Below are 19711 nucleotides of genomic sequence, written 5' to 3'. Positions count from 1 at the left end.
GTTACACACTAGGGAAAGAATCCCTTCAGTTGTGTCTGTCCTGGGTGAAGCTTTCCTAGAACAGGCTCCAGCCCCTTGCGGGTTCACAAGGTAGAAAGGGGCCTGCATGTCTCCCAGAAAGGACACCTCTGCCATCCCTTCTAGTACCAAACCCTAGAACTGCATCAAGAAAATCTGGAGAAAATGTGGAGAATTGCCAAGGGAGATTCATGGAGACAAACATCAGCTCAAATGTCATGATTTTGTTAAACACTTCTGAAATCATTCCGAAAATATCAACAAAATGGAAAATCCTAAGACAGGCTATTTCTGCCTTATTTTTACTTCTCCGACTATAGTACGTTGATGAAATAATAAAGCCAGGAGCGGAGGGCAAATTCTTGAGTGTGATTTTATTGACTTGGAAAGCCTTATGTTATTGATGATTTTGTTCCTATGAAGGCTTTTCAAACCACGATGTGGTGGTGCGGCCCCATGCAGCCTCCAGAGTAACCCTGTGGAGCTAACCCTCACAGGATCCCGCGGGTGTCCAACCAAGTGTGCCTGTTCTGTCCCTCAGCGCGTGGTGGACAGAGGAGTCTGCTGGACAGCGGGGCAGGAGGGTAGTGGTGGCTGTGGTGATTGCAGCCACACAACAGGATGCTTCATGAGCATGACACAGTTACGCGTTCTCTAGGAAGGGTTGTCACCCCACTTCACAGAATGGACACAGCGAGCCTTCGTCAGGATAAACCATTTACCCAAAGCTTTCCAGGCAAGGCCAGATTGTAAATCCACAGTTAACTGATGCTTAAAGCCAATAATTTTAACCAAGCAGTGTGCTATCCAGGCAGTTTCCTTCACCGAGAGATTTCCCACTGCAACTCTTTAGGTTTTTCCGCCCCTGCTAATTGGGTACAGGGATTTTGTGCTCCTGGGAGTTCAGATCACAGCAAAGTTTATTTTAAAATAAATCATTGGGGTATTTTGATGTGATTTCGGGACAGAGAAGAAAGTGGCCATTTTTTTCATGCCCGAAACTGAGGATTGTGGACTCTTAGCAACCTCTGCATCTCTGTTCCTAATTGATTTTCTCTCTGATGTACTATTGATTATTGATTATATTCATTATAAAATTCTTATAGCTTTACTTGTATTAGAGTCTTACTATCTCAGATAGTAAAACCTTTTAGGTCTTTTCAGCATGCTGAAGATTAGAAATTAAGTCTATACCATCATATTGACCATTAATCCAGCATTTGCCAGGGAAACTATACATTATGGAGAAGGCTTTATGTGCAACAATAGATTCTTAATCCTGTTTCATATTTCCAGGGAGGAAGAATTAATATTTAGAATATATGCAGGGCTCGTCTGTAGTATTGTAGTTTTCCTATCAGGTAAGGATAGAAATCATAGTTGTGACCTCGTCACTTTGCGATGCACCAACTAGGTCCTTTATTTCTCTCCAAAGAATGCATGCATTGCAGGACATTTGAAGCGGGAACATTAGCAATCTGCTGTAATTGTTGGGGCAGACGACATTGCAGTAAGGAATATAAATTACAAAACCCTGTGAGTGCAAGCAGTAAAGATAGAGTTATTTATGGAAATTAAAACAGATCCAACATAGTTGTGACTGAGAGCTCACACCAGCTCCAGGTTCTCTGCGTGTCACCTCGTGTACACACAGCAGGCTGTGTGTCATGGGCATTGCTTTCTAAAATCATGTTGGTGGTATTCTTGGTTTTTCTGATTATGTTGTGACCTTTTACGTGACTTCTTTCTCCCTATAGTTTATATAGGTCCGTCGTGTCTCAAATTCTGTTCTGGCAGAGGGCAGTGCACTCGACATGGTTGCAAGTAAGCATTTGAAAATAATGTTTGGTTGTCTGTGTGTGTCCGTGTGTGTGTGTGTGTGTGTAAATGTATATATACGATATATAATATATATATGCACACACATATTCCATATTGAGGCCATGAGTCATTTAAATGTATGTAATATTCTCTCTTAGAATTTGGGTTATTTCTTTAAAAACTGAAATCAGGATACTTGATGTGGAATTATTGTGTGTGGTGTGTGTATATGTGCGAGTATGATGTATGTGGATGGTTCATGTGTTGAACAAGGGTGTAGTATGCAAAAGCCGGAGGAGTACATAGAGAGTCCTCATCCTATTACTGTCTTCTTCCTTTGAGACTGGGCATCTCACTGAACCCAGGACTAAGCTAGCAGCCAGTGAGCCCCAGGGTCTCGTCTGTCCCTTCCGTCCAGATCAGCAGGGTTGTAGTCATGCATGTGGCCAAACCTGAACCCTATCTGTGCTCCCGCAGTTGAACTCAGGTCCTCACGCATGCACAGCCATCACACTTACCCTCTGGTCCATCTCCCCAATCCTCAAAATGGGATAGAAATGTAACTTAAGTACAACTTGGAAGTAAATTAATAAGTTTATATTGGGCTAAATTGTAAAAGCTATTGTATCCCTCGTGTGAATTTGTAACAAATCCAAATCCCTCATAGCTGGATGGTTCACTTTCTGTGCATTTTAGAGAATAATGGTGCTCACTGTCAGGTCTGAAATAATTTCCTAATAGGGTAATATCCATTTGCCGCCAGTGAATTGTGTTATATTAATACCAAGAACAGATAGTTGCATTTATTATGTCATTCCTGGATTAATATTTAATTCCAGATCTCTTATGAATTCCTGAAACTACAGGCCATCTTTGTCATAAAGATAAGTTTCAACACCTCAAACAAAAAGTAGGTAATTGGGTAACTAATTAATAAATAGACAATTTACAACAGAGCTTTGAACCCACTTGTATAGAAATTATGAGACAATTGTAAACACTGGGGAGTAGTGTGTGAGGTTAATTTTTTAAACTGTATTTTATTGAATTTAATTAACAAAGGGATCACTGTACAATTAAATATTTTATGAAGTGCGTAAGGAATGGGAAAGTTTCTGATTATGCTTTAAAACTGAATATGAACTTCCACTTTTTTTTATTGGAGGGGTCACGTGAGCACCCTGAGATGTGTGTGAGTTTTCAACTGTGTATTGTGCAGACATATATGTGGAAGTTAGAGGATGTATTGGGGTGTCATTTCTTAGGAACCATTCACCTTGGTTTTTGAAACCAGGTATCTCTCTCCTTTCCCCACTTTCTGTGTGTGTGTGTCGGTCTGCCTATGTCTGTCTGTCTGTCTGTCTGTCTGTGTGTGTATCTATATCTGTGTGTGTCTGTCTCTGTATCTGCGTCTGTCTCTCTCTGTCTGTGTGTATGTGTATCTCTGTGTGTGTGTATCTGTATCTGTGTGTGTCTGTCTCTGTATCTGCGTCTGTCTCTCTCTGTCTGTGTGTGTGTATCTCTCTCTCTCTCTCTCTCTTTCTCTCTCTCTCTCTCTGTGTCTGTCTCTGTGTGTGTGTATCTGTATCTGTGTGTCTGTCTCTGTGTGTGTATCTATATCTGTGTCTGTCTCTGTATCTGTGTGTGTCTGTCTGTGTGTGTGTGTGTCTATATCTGTATCTGTGTGTCTCTCTCTGTGTGTGTGTCTATATCTGTGTCTGTCTCTGTATCTGTGTGTGTCTGTCTCTGTCTGTCTGTGTGTGTGTGTGTATCTGTATCTGTGTGTGTCTGTCTCTGTCTGTCTCTCTTTCTCTCTCATGGATTTGGGACTTCTCAGCTAGGCTACACATGCTGACCAGCAAGCCCCACGGATCCTCCTACCCCTACCTTCCCAAGCCTAGGACTTAGAATGAGTGCCCTGACGCCCAGTTCTGATGGGGGCTCTGGGGTCTAAACTCAGGTTTACCCAGCGAGCCATCTCTCTTAACTTGTAAGATAAACTCCTGCCCCGAAGTAGCTCATGGACTCTTTGAAACATTAGCTATGTTTTCCTCAAATCGCTGTCTCTTCCTATTATCTATAATCATCTACATTTGAATGCATTTCAAATAAAATTAACACAAGAGAAATTTGAATTGTAGGTCTATGCTTTTAGAAACTTTTTTTTTACATCTAATTCTAAGAGAACATATTTAAGATGTGCAAAAGTATGTTTACCCTGAGATGCACTTTGCTAGACTTACTGGGAAACAAATTCCAATCGCATGCCACGGTAAACCACACCTGCATCCCAGTGTGTCTAACTTAGCTGAAGTTTCCTAGCCTGTTTGGAAGCTTCTTGGTGACTCAGAGGATGCCTGTATCCATGAAATAGTGTGTGTAGAAGCTGAGGCTCGTTAACATGCTCAGTAGATAATAATTGTCTATCCTTCACTTCTCCATAAAGTTGCCTGTGTTGCCAAGAAACCCCTTGAACATCATGCTGTGTTAGTTCTTGGCATTTTAGGGCCCAGCTTCTTTGTTAACCTGATAAAAAGGGTTTACTTGCAACACCAGAAAATTTATAGTGTATATCAGATTTGACTTTTTATTTCTACTTGTTCTCATATTCCGTAAGCCCTGTAGGAGGCCACTGTAGGCCTTGGTTTCAGAAATATTACTGGAGAACATTATCTGAATTGAATGATTTAAAACATCTATTTATTGGTACACTACTATGTGGAAAGGCTGTTTCAGACTTCAGGGAGTTTAAAGACTTCATTGAAAATGTTCCTGCACCACTAATTTCATTTTATAATTCAAAACTATACTGTAAAAAAACAAAACTAACTAAACCATTAAAAGTTTCTTACATTCAAGTAGTAATTCCGCTATGATGAAGTTACTCATTGCTAAAAGACGAGTAATGGTCTAGGGAGAGAAGAGGGATGAGGTCTGCCTCCACAGAGAGCAAAAATGTCACCAGGTCATTAACAAATCCACACACACCACTACCGCCACCACCATCACCACAACCCCCGCCTTCTAGGCAGGAAAATGTGTATTTCATCTCCTCCATTGAGAAGAGGCATCCACACATTTGACATTTCTGGTTCTCTTAGCCCTTCTCTGTGAGTACAAGGACCTCTGTGCCCCCAACAGACCACCTGGTATAAAAGCACACATTGAGCAGTCGGGCACTGGGAGGAAGCTGCTTTTCTTCCTGAGCCACTGCTAAATTGGGAGCCATGGAGCAGCAACAGCTCTACCAAGTGCTTGCATCTAGGTCAAAGGTGCACAATTTCCCTAGTTTCCAGCCTAGGTGTGAGATGCTTAAAGAAAGACCTGTTTCCAAAGCCTGAAAATACGTAAAAGAATCCCTCCCGAAATGTTACATTTATCTTTATTCTTGGAGGAAACTCATTCTAGATATTTTGTTAGACGTGTTTCATGTTGTTTCATTGAGTTTATGACAATATGAATAAAACCATCAGTGCTTACAGAGATTTTAAGTTGTCAGTGTGTGCAGATTTTGGCTCATTTTGGATGAGCGCTGACATTGGTCAGAGGTAAACACAGCTGTTTTAATCGTAGCTTTTTACAGTAGGGCCTTCAGAGATTAAATTCTCCTGTAGTATGTCACACTTCAGATTCAGGTCCTCCAATGACCATCAAGGCTGTGTGATGTTCATTCCCGCCCTGGTCTCTGGACCCAAACATACAGAGTAAGCTCAGGAGCGTCCAAAGGATGGACTGGCAAGCTCAGTGGACTCTGAAGGGGCTGCACCGTAAAACTCACGTCCCATTCATTTCTTTCAGGTGCGACCCAGGATTTTCCGGCCCAGCCTGCGAGATGGCATCCCAGACATTCCCCATGTTTATTTCCGAAAGCTTTGGCAGCTCCAGGCTCTCCTCTTACCATAACTTTTACTCTATCCGTGGTGCTGAAGTCAGCTTTGGTTGTGGTGTCTTAGCCAGCGGGAAGGCTCTGGTTTTCAACAAAGATGGGCGGAGGCAACTGATCACGTCTTTTCTGGACAGCTCACAGTCCCGGTGAGTGTGGTGGGCTAGAACACGCAGAGAGCGTGTGGGCGAGGGTGGATGATTTTCAGCTGTACTCTTTTCTCTTTTACTAGACGGTATGTCTTCTAGTCTTTAAATAGGCTGCGAGGATCCTTAGCTGATTGAGAATTAATTTGCTCTAGTTTTTAATAAACCAGAAGACTCGCCAATGACTCTGGGTTACTAACGGCCGACGCTTTTTTAAAAAATATGAGATGTTCGCATCAAAACTGTGTTCTTGAGCCAAAGGCTGGTTAATTATTCATGTGGTTTGTTTATTTGACAGCTTGCAGGGGCTGATTAGATTTACTCTACACCACCCCTTCCCCCAGTGCCTGATAAATAATGTAGGAAAGGAATGATTGGCATTTCAAGTCTATGTACACAGGCACATAATACATAAACAGGCATGAAAATAGCTCTATGTTATGGATACGTACACACACACACACACGTGCGTGCTCACACGCACGGGCACACACACACACATATATATAATACATGCACGTCTTCACTTATTTATACATCTTACAATATAATTACTTATATTTTATAAAACAATGACTGTAAGCCTAAAGCTTTTGGGAAGTTCATTTAAAAGTGCTTGAATGTCTTTGTAAACAGAAGTTTATCAGTAAGAGTGTGCCTGTGTTGACTAACTATGAATGGCTCGTTGTAGGTTTCTGCAGTTCACGCTGCGCCTGGGGAGCAGGTCTGTTCTGAGCACGTGCAAGGCCCCCGACCAGCCTGGGGAAGGAGTCCTGCTGCACTATTCTTACGACAATGGGATAACCTGGAAACTGCTGGAACACTACTCCTACCTCAGCTACCACGAGCCCAGGTATGTCAGAACGCATCCGTGTAGTATTTCCCTCCTAGGGGGACTCATAGTTCAGTCTTACTGTTTTGCAGAGGGCCAGATCGTATAAGATTCTAATAAATAAATAAATAAATAAATAAATAAATAAATAAAGCCAGGTGGTGGTGCATGCCTTTAATCCCAGCACTCGGGAGGCAGAGGCAGGCAGATCTCTGTGAGTTTGAGGCCAGCCTGTTCTACAAGAGCTAGTTCCAGGACAGGCTCCAAAGCTACAGAGAAACCCTGTCTTGAAAAACAAAAAGATTCTATATATTCTTTTATTGAAATGAACAATTGGTAAACCATATTGTTTAATCTGTGTGTCCCACTCATTTCGATACTTCAAAGAAATGTATTCTTATATTTTGAGATGTGCGTCTAAGGAAACCACTTTGATATTTAGGAAAGAAATGCAGCCAATACTGTTATGCTGCAAGCTATTAGAGATAATTTTTATTTTGCAAAGGACGCTCATTTGCAAACACTGTTAAAAATATTTGATAAGATTTTTCTAAATTACATATAAACAGTATAGTAATTTATTAAATCTGATATTCAATGTGTTTTAAGTTTTTCACACAGTAAAACTAAGCACAAGTAAATCTTTGTGGCATGTACTGAGTCCATGACGATGGCATGTATGAAGGAAGAAATAAAACCCCTTCCTCTGGCCATGTCTACTTCTCTCTGCTTTTGTCTATTTCATGGCTATTCACACCTAACAGAGGTCCAACCTTCAGTGTGGACAGAATGGTGCCCACAAGCATTGCAGAGATGCTCTTCCCTGTTAGAACACACACAGGGCTTCTCCATGAAAGTCCTTCAGAAGGAACAAAGGGAGAGAAGGAAGGGAAACCTCAAAATAAGGTATCAGTATACAAAGCATCAGGGGTGAGCGCTGTGTCTCACCCGCAGTCCTGTATGGAGAGCTAGCACTGTTGCCCCTCCAGGAGGTACCTTTCCCCTGGTTCGTGAGAGGCAGGCTTCAGTCCTCAGGGTGTGCCCTGGCACTCTAGACCGATAATGCATGCTACATGTTTTATAATTTTGCTGGGGGCCACTCCCAATTTTAATCATTGTCAAATAATATGAGAACTTTGTGCATAAAGTGAAGTAGCATGTGACAATTACTCACTATTTTGGTCTAAATTTTACACATTATAACAAAATTTAAGTGTCCCAGCTATGTTGGATGCTTTCTCTGTACGTGTAAAAATGTACAGCTTTATCCCTCAGAGATACACGTGTCCTATAGAAAAGTCCCAGGGACTCCCCATGGTTAATATGAACCAATAAGTTCCATAAAAAAACAACATGAGAAAATCATGAAGAAAATATCTTCATCCTAAGTGAACTTGGAGAACGCCCAACTTTTTTTCTGGCAAGGATGGACAGCTTCAAAGTTTGGTAATCCATCTATCTAATGAATTTCATTAATCTTTGTTGATATGAAAAATAGTGACATCTTCAATGTGCTGCTGCAAAGGTGGCTTTAATCTCATCTACCATGTGACAGTGACATTCTTCTAAGCAGAATCAAGGCAGCCCTTCAGGGTTAGGGATGTGTGTGGTTTGAAAGATGGAGATCACAGTAAAGGCTTCCCTTTTCGGAAGAATGTGGTGGTGTCGGCAAAACACGCATTTTCTGCATATGAGCATCTGACCGTAAGACTCTCCCTCTTCCTCCCCCTCACAAATAGTAATAAAAGCTGACATGGCAGAAATGGAAGCTGATATATTCCAAGTGCTAAATTATATTCTTCATAATAAATAATACAAACCATGAAGATTTTTCATAGGATTAAATATATCTTGATGCCCTTAGCCATTTAGTCTGCTTTATTCATTGTAAATTACCTCCTGTAAAGTGCTGTGAATTCTATATTATCTCTTAATGTCACGGCTGTTCAGAAATGAAGTATGAGCGGTGTGTTGATCTTCTGGCTGGCTCACCACCATCACTAAAGGACAGTTTCAGAAAATTTGTCTGTGTTTCACTCAAATATTAAAAGAACTGCTTATGTATAAAATCTGAAATCTCATAATATATCTAGTCTGAATGACCATCTTGTGAACTAACTTATGCTTTTATAAGTATAAATTTCATAATTCTGTTAAACCTTAAACTTGTTTCCCCTTTTGTTCTTACTTGTAAATATTTTCATACTCTAAAATTGCTTTAAAAATCAAATCTTGGTCAATTTTTATGCCTTGACTATTTATTGTGTTTGATTCCTTATTTCAAGTTACCCAATTCTGTAATTTATATAGTTATCAAACTTTAAAAAAATAATTTCTTGGCCAGGTAGTGATGGTACATGCCTTTAATCCCAGATTTTTGGAGGCATAGGCATGTGGATCTCTGTGAGTTCAAGGCCAGGTTGGTATATGGAGTGAGTTCCAGGATAGCTAGGGCTACACAGAGAAACTTCGTTTCAAAGAAAAAGAAAATTCATGCAGCCTGGGGAGGTGACTCAGTAGACACAAGTTTGAATACCCAATACCTACATAAAAGCAGAAAACCGTAATTCCAGTGCTTGCAAAGCAAAACTTGAATTACCTGGATCAATCTGTCTTCCTAGACTAGTAGAACTCAACTTCAGCTTCAGCTAGAGACTGCCTCGACAAATAAAATGACAATTTATCAATCAAGGAAAACATCCAACATGAACTTCAGGCTTCCACACACATGTGAGTTCATCTGTACACATATACAAACACACACATACTCACACACACACACACACACACACACACCAGCCAATAAGAAAAAAGAAAATAAAGAAAAATCATATAACACCCCATCTACAAAGGAATGATTGAAGCAAAAGGTTAACTGAAGCCTCTATTCTCACCAAGTAGTGTTCTAATAAATGTTTTCATAGCTATTCCTACCAGCTACTCTAATGTACAAAGAGCCAGGATGTCATTAAAATCTCCCACCCTCTTGGCAGAAGTTATGTGGAGTAGAAGACCAAGGAGCTAGGACCAAGGTTTCTAGATCTGCCAATCTTTAGCGTCTGTTTAACCCAAATGGGATGTTTGGTGTCCCTCTTCGTTTGTGTTCACATCCCTGTCAACATTCCCTGGGGATGCTTTCTGTGTTGGAGGTTTGTGTTGTCTCCATGTGTGAACAACTGCTTTACATACTGACATACCGACAAAAGAGAGACAAAAAGGTTCCTAGTCCTTGCCATGGGATGTTTTGATCCTAAATGACATGTACAGATGCTGAGACCCGTAAGACACATCAAACAGCCTTTACTTTGGATGCAGAGTCATTGGCCATTAGGTTGACAGCACAGAGACCCTGACCCAAGAGACTAACACAGACCAAGGGTCTAACTGCAGACAAAGAGTCTAACTGCAGACCAAGGGTCTAATTGTAGACCAAGGGTCTACAGTCCAAGAGTCTAGCTGTAGACCAAGAGTCTAACTACAGACCAAGAGTCTAGCTGTAGACCAAGGGTCTAACTACAGTCCAAGAGTCTAACTGTACACCAAGGGTCTAACTATAGTCCAAGAGTCTAGCTATAGACCAAGAGTCTAACTGTAGACCAAGGGTCTAACTGCAGACCAAGAGTCTAACTGCAGACCAAGAGTCTAACTGTAGACCAAGAGTCTAACTGTACACCAAGGGTCTAACTGCAGACCAAGGGTCTAACTGCTGACCAAGGGTCTAACTGCAGACCAAGGATCTAACTACAGACCAAGAGTCTAACTGTAGACCAAGGGTCTAACTGTACACCAAGGGTCTAACTGCAGACCAAGGGTCTATCTGCAGACCAAGAGTCTAACTGCAGACCAAGGGTCTCTAACTGTAGTCCAAGGGTCTAATTGCAGACCAAGGGTCTAACTGTAGACCAAGAGTCTAACTGCAGACCAAGGGTCTAACTGTAGACTAAGAGTCTAACTGTAGACTAAGGGTCTAACTGCAGACCAAGAGTCTAACTGTAGACTAAAGGTCTAACTGTAGACTAAGAGTCTAACTGTAGACCAAGGGTCTAACTGTAGACCAAGGGTCTAACTATAGACTAAGTGTCTAACTTGAGACCAAGAGTCTAACTGCAGACCAAGGGTCTATCTGTAGACCAAGGATCTAACTACAGACCAAGAGTCTAACTGTAGTCCAAGGGTCTAACTGCAGACCAAGGGTCTAACTGCAGACCAAGAGTCTAACTGTAGACCAAGAGTCTAACTGAAGACCAAGAGTCTAACTGAAGACCAAGAGTCTCCACTCCTCCGTTATGAAAATGTTGATATCTTTAACTATTGTTACATATATACACATAAAATATTCTATTTTTAGCTATTTTATACTTATATCTGTTCATCAGGGAGAATAGTTGCATTTTTAATTATTAAAATAAAAAGAAACTATTTTTTCATGATATGATGCTAATTAAACCAAATTATTTAATCAGTGTCTGATGTTTGCATTATTGAACCAGTTGGAATATAGTTCAATTGTTTAGTTTCATTATGCCTATTATGAATAAATATTTATGCCTGTAAAATAAATATTAATAGAAAAATAAAAGTGAAAGCTATCAATAATCTTTAACTTAACTGTTTACTTATATTAACTGTCATCTAATCAATTATATTAATAATATATTTAATTAATTATATTAATAAGTATATCAGATTATGGAAACTATTTTAAAACCATAGATGCATTTAAATATGTCTTTGTAGTTTACATTTTATAAATTTATGTTTTTTTAAATTTATGCTACTCTGTTTCTATACTGATTTATTATTTTTTTTATTTTATTATCTTAAAAAAATACCAATCCAAATTCCCATTTCCTCCCCTATTTCCACTCCCCTCCCACTCCCTCCACACACCTTCTCCCAACCTCCCTCCAATTCTGAGAGAGGGCAATGCGCCCCACTCTGTGGAAAGACCAAAGCCCTTCCTACTACATCAAGGTTGAGCAAGGCCTACATCCAAAGAGAATAGGATCCCAAGAAGCCAGTACATGCGGTAGAGATAAATCCCGGTGCCATTGTCATTGGCCCCTCAGTCGGCCCCAACTGTCAACCACATTCAGAGGGACCAGTTTGATCCCATGCTCGTTCACTCCCAGTCCAGCTGGATTTGGTGAGCTCCCATTAGCCCAGGCACACTGTCTCAGTGGGTGAACCCTTCATGATCTTGACTTCCTTGCTCATACTCTCCCTCTCCTTCCACTCCTCAGCTGGACTTTGGGAGCTCAGTCCAGTGCTCCGGTGTGGGTCTGATGGAGGAAAGACAGAGATGAGAGCGAGGAAAGAGATATCTTGACTGAGGGAGCCATCTGGGGGTCAGCAAGAAACCTGGCTCTAGAAAAATTCCCAGGAATGCACAAGGATGACCCCAGCTAAGACCCTAAGCATTATTTTTTAAATGTGTTTTCTCATGTTTTAGACAATTCCACCTGGTTGTCACTGTCTATATAACCAGTAGTGGCACTCAGTCCTCTCCCCGCATATTCCTATAAAAGCTGTAAAGGGAAAATGGTAGTAATTTTCAGCAGATGAACCGCATTTCCAAACTATCATTTTAATATATTATTCACGAAAAAAATATGAAGCGCAGTCTAATTCCTCAATAAAGCTCACCTGGGATAATGAAATCTTAAATACTTCAAGTTATCCACATAGTCACTTGGCGGAAGAGGGAGTTGCAGTGTGCCTTTACTCACTGGAAGCAACCCTCCTGAAACCTTGCAGCCTGCTCCCTGCAGCGCCGCTCCTGGAGTCCCGCTGCATTGTGGGAGAGGAACTCTTGCTTTCTCACCTCACCTGCGTGTGGATGTGAGCGGCCTGGGGCTGTGATTTGTGGAGCTTTGACACCGATGTCATCGCGAGGCAATTAAAGCGTGGTTCCTGCTACTGTGTGCAAGAATTGCTCCTCGAAGTTAGATATTGTTCTTAATCTCCACCACTTGTCGCCATGTTGGGGCACAGCCAGTGACCTGTGTCCACAGTGGCTAACTCAGGGGACCAAGAGAGGGGTTTGCTCCCGTCTGCCTCACACCTGTAGCGTGGAACAGGCTACTCAAAACCACCACTTTGTCCCTTAGACACCTGTGTTTAATGGTGTCAGCTTCCTTGAGAGCCCGTGAATGAAAACACAATCACATTTTTTTGGTACAATTAGAAGACGTTGTTAGAAAAGTGCAGCAAACCAGGTATCTCAGAAGAATGTACATGGTTGAATCATTGTTGTGCCGTAGTTTGCTGGGGGTCCAACTATCCTGACTAATTATTTTAGTATATCCAATCTTGGAGACTAGAGTTTTAAATAATTTGATTTATTCGACTACTTATTTGGCTTGGAAGTCGAGTTTGTAGTATAAATATTTAAGACAGCAAGAGACCTGAATTTTAACTTTTTTTCCCTTCAGGATAATCTCTGTAGAGTTACCAGATGACGCGAGACAGTTTGGGATCCAGTTCAGATGGTGGCAGCCCTACCACTCTTCCCAGGGAGAAGACGTCTGGGCTATCGACGAGATTGTCATGGCCTCTGTCCTGTTCGACAGCATCAGTCTTGACTTTACCAATCTGGTGGAGGTCACTCAGTCTCTGGGATTCTACCTTGGGAACGTTCAGCCATACTGCGGCCATGACTGGACACTTTGGTAAGGATCATTGTTACGATTTACGTTAGTAAGCAGAGTGCATGGATAAACTTTGAGTCCGTTCTGTGCTTAGTCTGTTGAAAAATATTGACTGAACGTGGTACATTTAAAAAAAAATTGGTATTGGTAGTGGAGAGATGGCTCAGAGGTTAAGAGTGCTGGCTGCTCTTTCAGAGGTCATGAGTTCAATTCCCAGCACCCACATGGCAATACAGAACCATCTATAGTGATATCTGATGCCCTCTTCTGGAATGCAGATATACATGTAGACAGAGCACACATATACATGAAATACATCAGTGACTGTTTTGTTAAAATTTCGTACAAGGAGTTTTGTTTTCATGACGTCATATGTAAAGTTCAAGAAGCTTATTGTGCCTGATTAACTTACGTGTTCCTTTAATCCCTTTTTTCAAACAGTATTGGCTTATCTAGTTAGTGACATTGGTGTGGGTTCAATATTGGGGAATCATAATTAAGATGGTCATTATTTTTAGATTCTCCTTCCAATGGTCACTTAACAGATTTAATTATATAACAAACAATAAGTAAATAGTTTTAAGTATAATTCGTACTTCGTTAACACCACTAAGGATGATCCAGTGGTAACTAACAAGTATAAGGAGCTAGTGACTTAGCAGGGAAGCTTCCCTGGCCCTCAGAAGAGGCTGCCTTAGAGCCTGCCAAAGCACTTAGAGCTAAGTCCTAGCCCTTGAGAGCGGGAGCACGGGGATCAAGTTCAAGACCATCCTCAGCTGTATACAAGGGGTTCCGGGCCAGCCTAGGCTGCTTATATAAGATGGGGCAAGGGCTTCAGAGACAGATTCCCTTTGAGAATCTGAGAAGGCAGACATGATGTGTCTCACCGACTGGCAAGTAGAAAAACAAGGAAATCCCAGCCATATGGAAATCCACAGGAAGAGAAATTCTACTGATAATTCTGTAGAAAAGGATGCCAAGGTAAGAATGACTGAGGCATGTTCAAGGATCAGAAGGGAGGCGGTGGTGGTGGAACGTACGTGTTGAGAACAAACATGTGTCAAGAACCAAAGCCAAGATATGTTCAGAGACATCATAGTGTCTTCTAGGTCCAAGAGATTTCCAGATTAAGACTTGCGTCTAAATGATCCCACAGCCTTCACTATTATGCCCACTGCCCTTTCTAGGTTCCTTTTAAACTCTAAGCATGAGCAAGGAACAACTTCCTAAGAGACTTTTAATTTCTATTGAGTCATGATCAGGCCCGTTTAATTTCCTCCTAATCATTGCTGTTGCCTCTAGAGAGTGAACCATAAATGACCCATCAGGAACCTCATCCTAATTAGAGGTAAGTGTTACACGCCATTGCACAGAGAATTACCTTTGATTGGGGCTGCGCGTGTGCAGTCACATCTCACCCAGCGGGCTGAGATTCTAGCGTGAAAATGACAGCTAATGGAAAGGAAGTACAGCTGGTCACTTTTCCTCCAAGCGTGTCAGACTAGACACAAGGAAATGTCTGCTCAAACCACGTTCTAGTTGATAGCCTCAGATGCTTGTGGTGTGTGTGTGTGTGTGTGTGTGTGTGTGTGTGTGTGTGTGATTCCCAAGCCTATAGCTCCAAAATCTCCAATAAAATAAAAGAGGAAAAGAGGAAGATGGGAGATACAGACTAAAATGAGATTTGTTAGAAGTTTCCGCTTCTGAAGTTTGAGTGGCCCGAATTGAGAGTGATTCCGATTAGTCACGTACCACAAACCACATCTCCCAAGATTGTGTAGTAAGATTTTTTCAGCACTTAGCTGAAACAAAGAGTCGTATCAAGAATACAAGTCCTGTATCTTGTTTACTTTCATAAAAAGTTAACATCTGCTCAGATAAACTCCAGAGTTGCTGAGCGTTTTAACTTAACGTTTGAGTTGAATGCAAGCAAACTGCATTTTAATGTCTGGGCTTTGAACAGATCCTGTGAACAATACCCTTTCACACAAGTCTGATGGATATTCTCAACCCACCGCAGCCTTCATTTGTGGAGATTCATTTACTTTATGAAAATACAATCACAGTAATTCTAGAAAACCAGAAGAAAATACAAATAATCGTGGTCACCCAGCAGGCACCCTGAGCGGCCCTGTAGGAGTTTTATTAACCGCAGCTTGTGAGCAATCAGCTTGACTTTCTGCTGTTCTCTAAAACAAACCGGAGTTGTCTTGACCGTGAGACATCAGAGGAGACACTGTCGGTGGTAATGAGACCGGAAAAACACATTAACAATTTTTAAAAAGACATGAAAAAAAATGCTTTCTGCTCATTAAATTGAAGCAACATGGATGCTCTCAAACTGCCCTCATTTTCCTGTCAGTGAGTTAAAATAAAACTCTTTTTAATGTCGCTGTCTCTCTGTTCTGCTATGGAGGAAGACGTTGTCTAAAATTGGATGCAAACTTGTTTGGCAGTGTTTTTCAGAAACACTTGTTACAATATAGAAATTAGAGGCATGATATTGCAAACTGTGTATTATTCCCCGCCCCCTCACTAGTTCTTAACAGGAACAGTCATTTTTTTCATGTAGCATCTTGGCAGCGTGTTATCTTATTAGGTAAAAATTCTTTAAATGTATTTGAAAGCATGGCCTCTACCCTGTGATGACCTTGTTCCTCTCCGGGGAAATGTGGACATGGCCTGCACTGAAAGACGGGTGTTAGATTAATGATTGTTGGCTCTTCCCAGCTGTGTGTTCATTTAGTTCTCATTTCAGACCGTGACTGTCCATGAGCGTGGATTGTTGTTACCAAGGCGGTTCTCCAGGGAAAGCTTGGACAATCGCTTTTTCATTAGAACCATAGTTAATATGCTGTGAATCACTTAGAGTACACCATGCTAAAGCACTTTTTTTTTTCCAGTAGGGAAAGACACTGCTTCTGACTCTTGGCAATGCTTTCCTTCTATTCATTAAATCTGTATCCGCTTTAGCTTTTTAAAATAATTTTGAAATATCTTATAAATGTAATGGTATATATTATTTGTATTTTGATAAATAAATCTTGCCTGAAGACCAGAGGCAAAGCTAAAGACAGTAGAGGTCAGGCCGGGTGGTGCACACCCTTAATCCCAGGATTTTGGAGACAGAGGCAGGTGGATCTCTAAGAGTTCAAGGCCACCCTGGGCTACACAAGATCAGAGCAGAAACAAATCCAGGTGGTGGTACCTCACCTTTAATCCCAGCACTAGGGAGTCATACCCTGAATCCCAGCACGAGAGGGAATATAAAATGAGAGGCTTAGTCTGCTTAGAATGCAGTCGGCCTGCTTTGCTAGAGGTGAGATGTCTCAGTGGCTTGGCTATTTTGCTTTTCTGGGTTGAACCTCAATTTCTGTTTCTGGGTTTTTATTGTTCATGCTACATATAAATATTTTTTTTAAAAAGGTTTTCAGTTAAAATAGAATCACATCACATTTGCCCTTCCTCTCTTCTTCCCAGGCCCTCCTGTTACCCTCAAACCCTTCTCGGGGCCCTGCTAGAGTTGATAACTTCTTTTTCTTATATTGAATGTATATATGTGTGTGTACAAATATATAGATATAAGCTGCTGTGTGTGTGTGTGTGCGCACACACAGCTTCAGGGCTGACTACTCTGGATCGGACAACCAGTAAAGGGGTTTGTGCCTGGAAAGGCTAACTCTCCTTCTCCCAGGAGTCACAGGTTACCTGGAGATTTTTGTTTAGGGGACCCCATGAAAATCCCCCCTACATTAGCATTTCCATTAATAATGCCATTGTTCTGGTCCTGCTTATGTAGACATTCCCCGGGGAGACGGTGTGTTTCTGGTTCCTGCAGTCTTTCCATCCCCTCCTCCGAGATGTTCCCCGGGGTGACAGATGCAAGAGCCATAGACTGAGCTGCTGATCCCTGCACTGTGTGTCCTCTGGCTCTCTGGGGTAGTCTCTGTTTTTGTGGCGGCTTCTTTGGTGAGAGGTGTGTACTCCGCTTTCCTGTGGTGTGGTTAAGATGTTGACTTAGCATGTAGTAAGGAATTATTCCGGTCTAGCAAAGTGATGGTTGTGGAATCTTTTCCAGAGTCCCTGACAGCCATCGTCCCAAAGCTGGCTAGGTTCCTAGTCCCTGGCACAATTTCCCTCCTGTGAGTGAGTGTTACGTCCAGCTAGACAGCTGTTGGTCGCCTCTTGACATTTGACTAGCACTTACTGCACTTTTACGTCTCTCTTGCCATCTGGTCTTTCCTGTGGCCCTTAGGTGTTGCAGCTGGGCAGAACAGTTTCCACCCTTTGGCAACTTGAGTAGTGCTTTCCAGAACCATGGGAGTCGGACCACGGTCGGAACTCCCTCCCTGCCGTCCCATTCCCCACTTGGTATCACCGGCTCCCTAGCGCTCCCATCCTAAGAGGCCCTGGCAACAGCACACCTGCCTGCAGGACAAAGATGGAGAAACTACTGTGGTGGTGCCAATTAAAGCAAACATTAGCCTGAGACAGGAAAACCTGTCCTTTGCAGATCATTGATGGCATTTAAAGAAAAGAAGATTTAATTAAAAGAAGAATTAAGACTATGTGTGACTTACGGAAATGTTGAAAGAGACACCTACGTACTTCATAGGCGTGAAAGATCCGAGTGCACTCAGTCTTCATTGTGACTAATGTTGTCTTATTTATTTCTAATTGAAGCGTTCTTATTCTTTAAATTAGTAAATCGTGAGCTCTTGTTATGTTAGGTTTAGGTTTTAGAAAGAGAAATTTTTAACATTTGATTTGAAAAGAATGAAAGACCAACAGGAAGGAATTAAAATTAAGGTAGGAATGGCGGAAGATACAGGGGGGGGAAGGGGTGGCACTGTGTGCTGGTTGATATGAGAGGACACCCTTGGAAACTCAGCTTTCCCATGAGCACCTGGTAGCACCGTCACCCCTGAAAACTGGAGATCTAAGCTAACAGCTGCAGGATGGGTAGGTGGCCCCATTCAAAGGAACCGACAAGTAACACGTATGTTCAGGACATCCAAAACTTTATTACCATCTCATGGGAGAGCTCTAGTAGTATGGACAAGACTTGTGTATTTATTGAAAGCAAGAACCACACGGGCAAAACTCCAGGGCTGAGGAGGATGCTAGCTACCTATCTGTCTCATAAATTGAATGAGGTCCATTTAGCAGGCCTAGGAGTGTGCATTTGTATGCCAAGACACTTAGCATGTTGAGGTAGAAAATTTGCTTGGGGCCATGAATTTTGGCAGGGCTAGGAAATATTGTGAAACTTGATCTCAGAAGAAGAAAAGACAAAAAAGACTAGAGAGAGGGTTCAGAGGTTAAGAGCACTTGCGGATCTTCCAAAAGACCTGGATTAGGTTCTCAGCACCCATGGTGGTGACTCATCCCCTCGAGTTTCTGCCATCCTGCTCTGGTCTCAATGGGAGCCTGCACACACATGCACATACACACAGAGAGACATTCACATACACACAGAGAAAGAGACATGCGCATACAGAGAGACGTGCGCATACACACAGAGACATGCGCATACACACAGAGACATGCGCATACACACAGAGACATGTGCATACACACAGAGACATGCGCATACACACAGAGACATGCGCATACACACAGAGACATGTGCATACACACAGAGAGACGTGCGCATACACACAGAGACATGTGCATACAGAGAGACGTGCACATACACACAGAGAAACGTGCGCATACACACAGAGAGTCATGCACATACACAGAGAGAGGCGTGCGCATACACACAGAGAGATATGTGCATACACACAGAGAGGCATGCACATCAGTAAAAGCAAAAATAAATGTTTTAATAAAAATAAGTAGGGCTGGGGATGTATAGCTCAGTGAAAGAGCATTTGCCCAACATGCGTAAGACCCTGAGTTTAACCTCTAGTGCTACAGTAAGTGTTTTTACAGCATCTGCAATAGATAAATAAATAACAATGCCTTTGCCATGACCAGTCACAGAGAGAAAACCAGTAATTTATTATTATATAATAATTATGTACTACCTGCAGAATGGAATAATAATTGAAATTCTTAGCTATGTATGTGAGAGACTAACTTACTATTGAGTCATTCCTAGTCTTTAAGAACCTTCTAGAAATAACAATGACTTGTAGCCTGGATAAACAGCAAGATTTTCCTCCCTGACCTAGAGAGCCACCAGCAGAGCTGTTTGTGCAAACTAGTCCTCATGGGTCTGTAGGAAAGTCAGACCAGAGAGAGACACACACAGACAGAGAGAGAATTGGACACATAGCTCAGAAGCATTGGATCACACATTTTTACAACTGACGTCTACATCTCATTTTATTATCTTCATTATTTTTAAATGTGT

The 19711-nt window shown here is 41.7% G+C and overlaps 1 protein-coding gene across 1 annotated transcript in view; it reads left to right on the top strand.

Moving 5' to 3' along the window:
• Reln (reelin) overlaps positions 1-19711 on the top strand; it is a 420580-nt gene that overhangs the window by 281824 nt on the left and 119045 nt on the right. The window contains exons 17-20 of the mRNA XM_050139698.1: positions 1776-1842; positions 5638-5871; positions 6560-6721; positions 13135-13371. Of these exons, the coding sequence (XP_049995655.1) occupies positions 1776-1842; positions 5638-5871; positions 6560-6721; positions 13135-13371 (700 nt within the window). The remainder of the gene's footprint in view (positions 1-1775; positions 1843-5637; positions 5872-6559; positions 6722-13134; positions 13372-19711) is intronic.

The sequence above is a fragment of the Alexandromys fortis genome, unplaced genomic scaffold, assembly GCF_014885135.2.
Source record: "Alexandromys fortis isolate MF-2015 unplaced genomic scaffold, M_Fortis_MF-2015_v1.1 scaffold_38, whole genome shotgun sequence".
Lineage (NCBI taxonomy): Eukaryota > Metazoa > Chordata > Mammalia > Rodentia > Cricetidae > Alexandromys > Alexandromys fortis.
The sequence above is the reverse complement of the archived record's forward strand: the minus strand, read 5'-3'. Positions and strand labels throughout refer to the sequence as shown.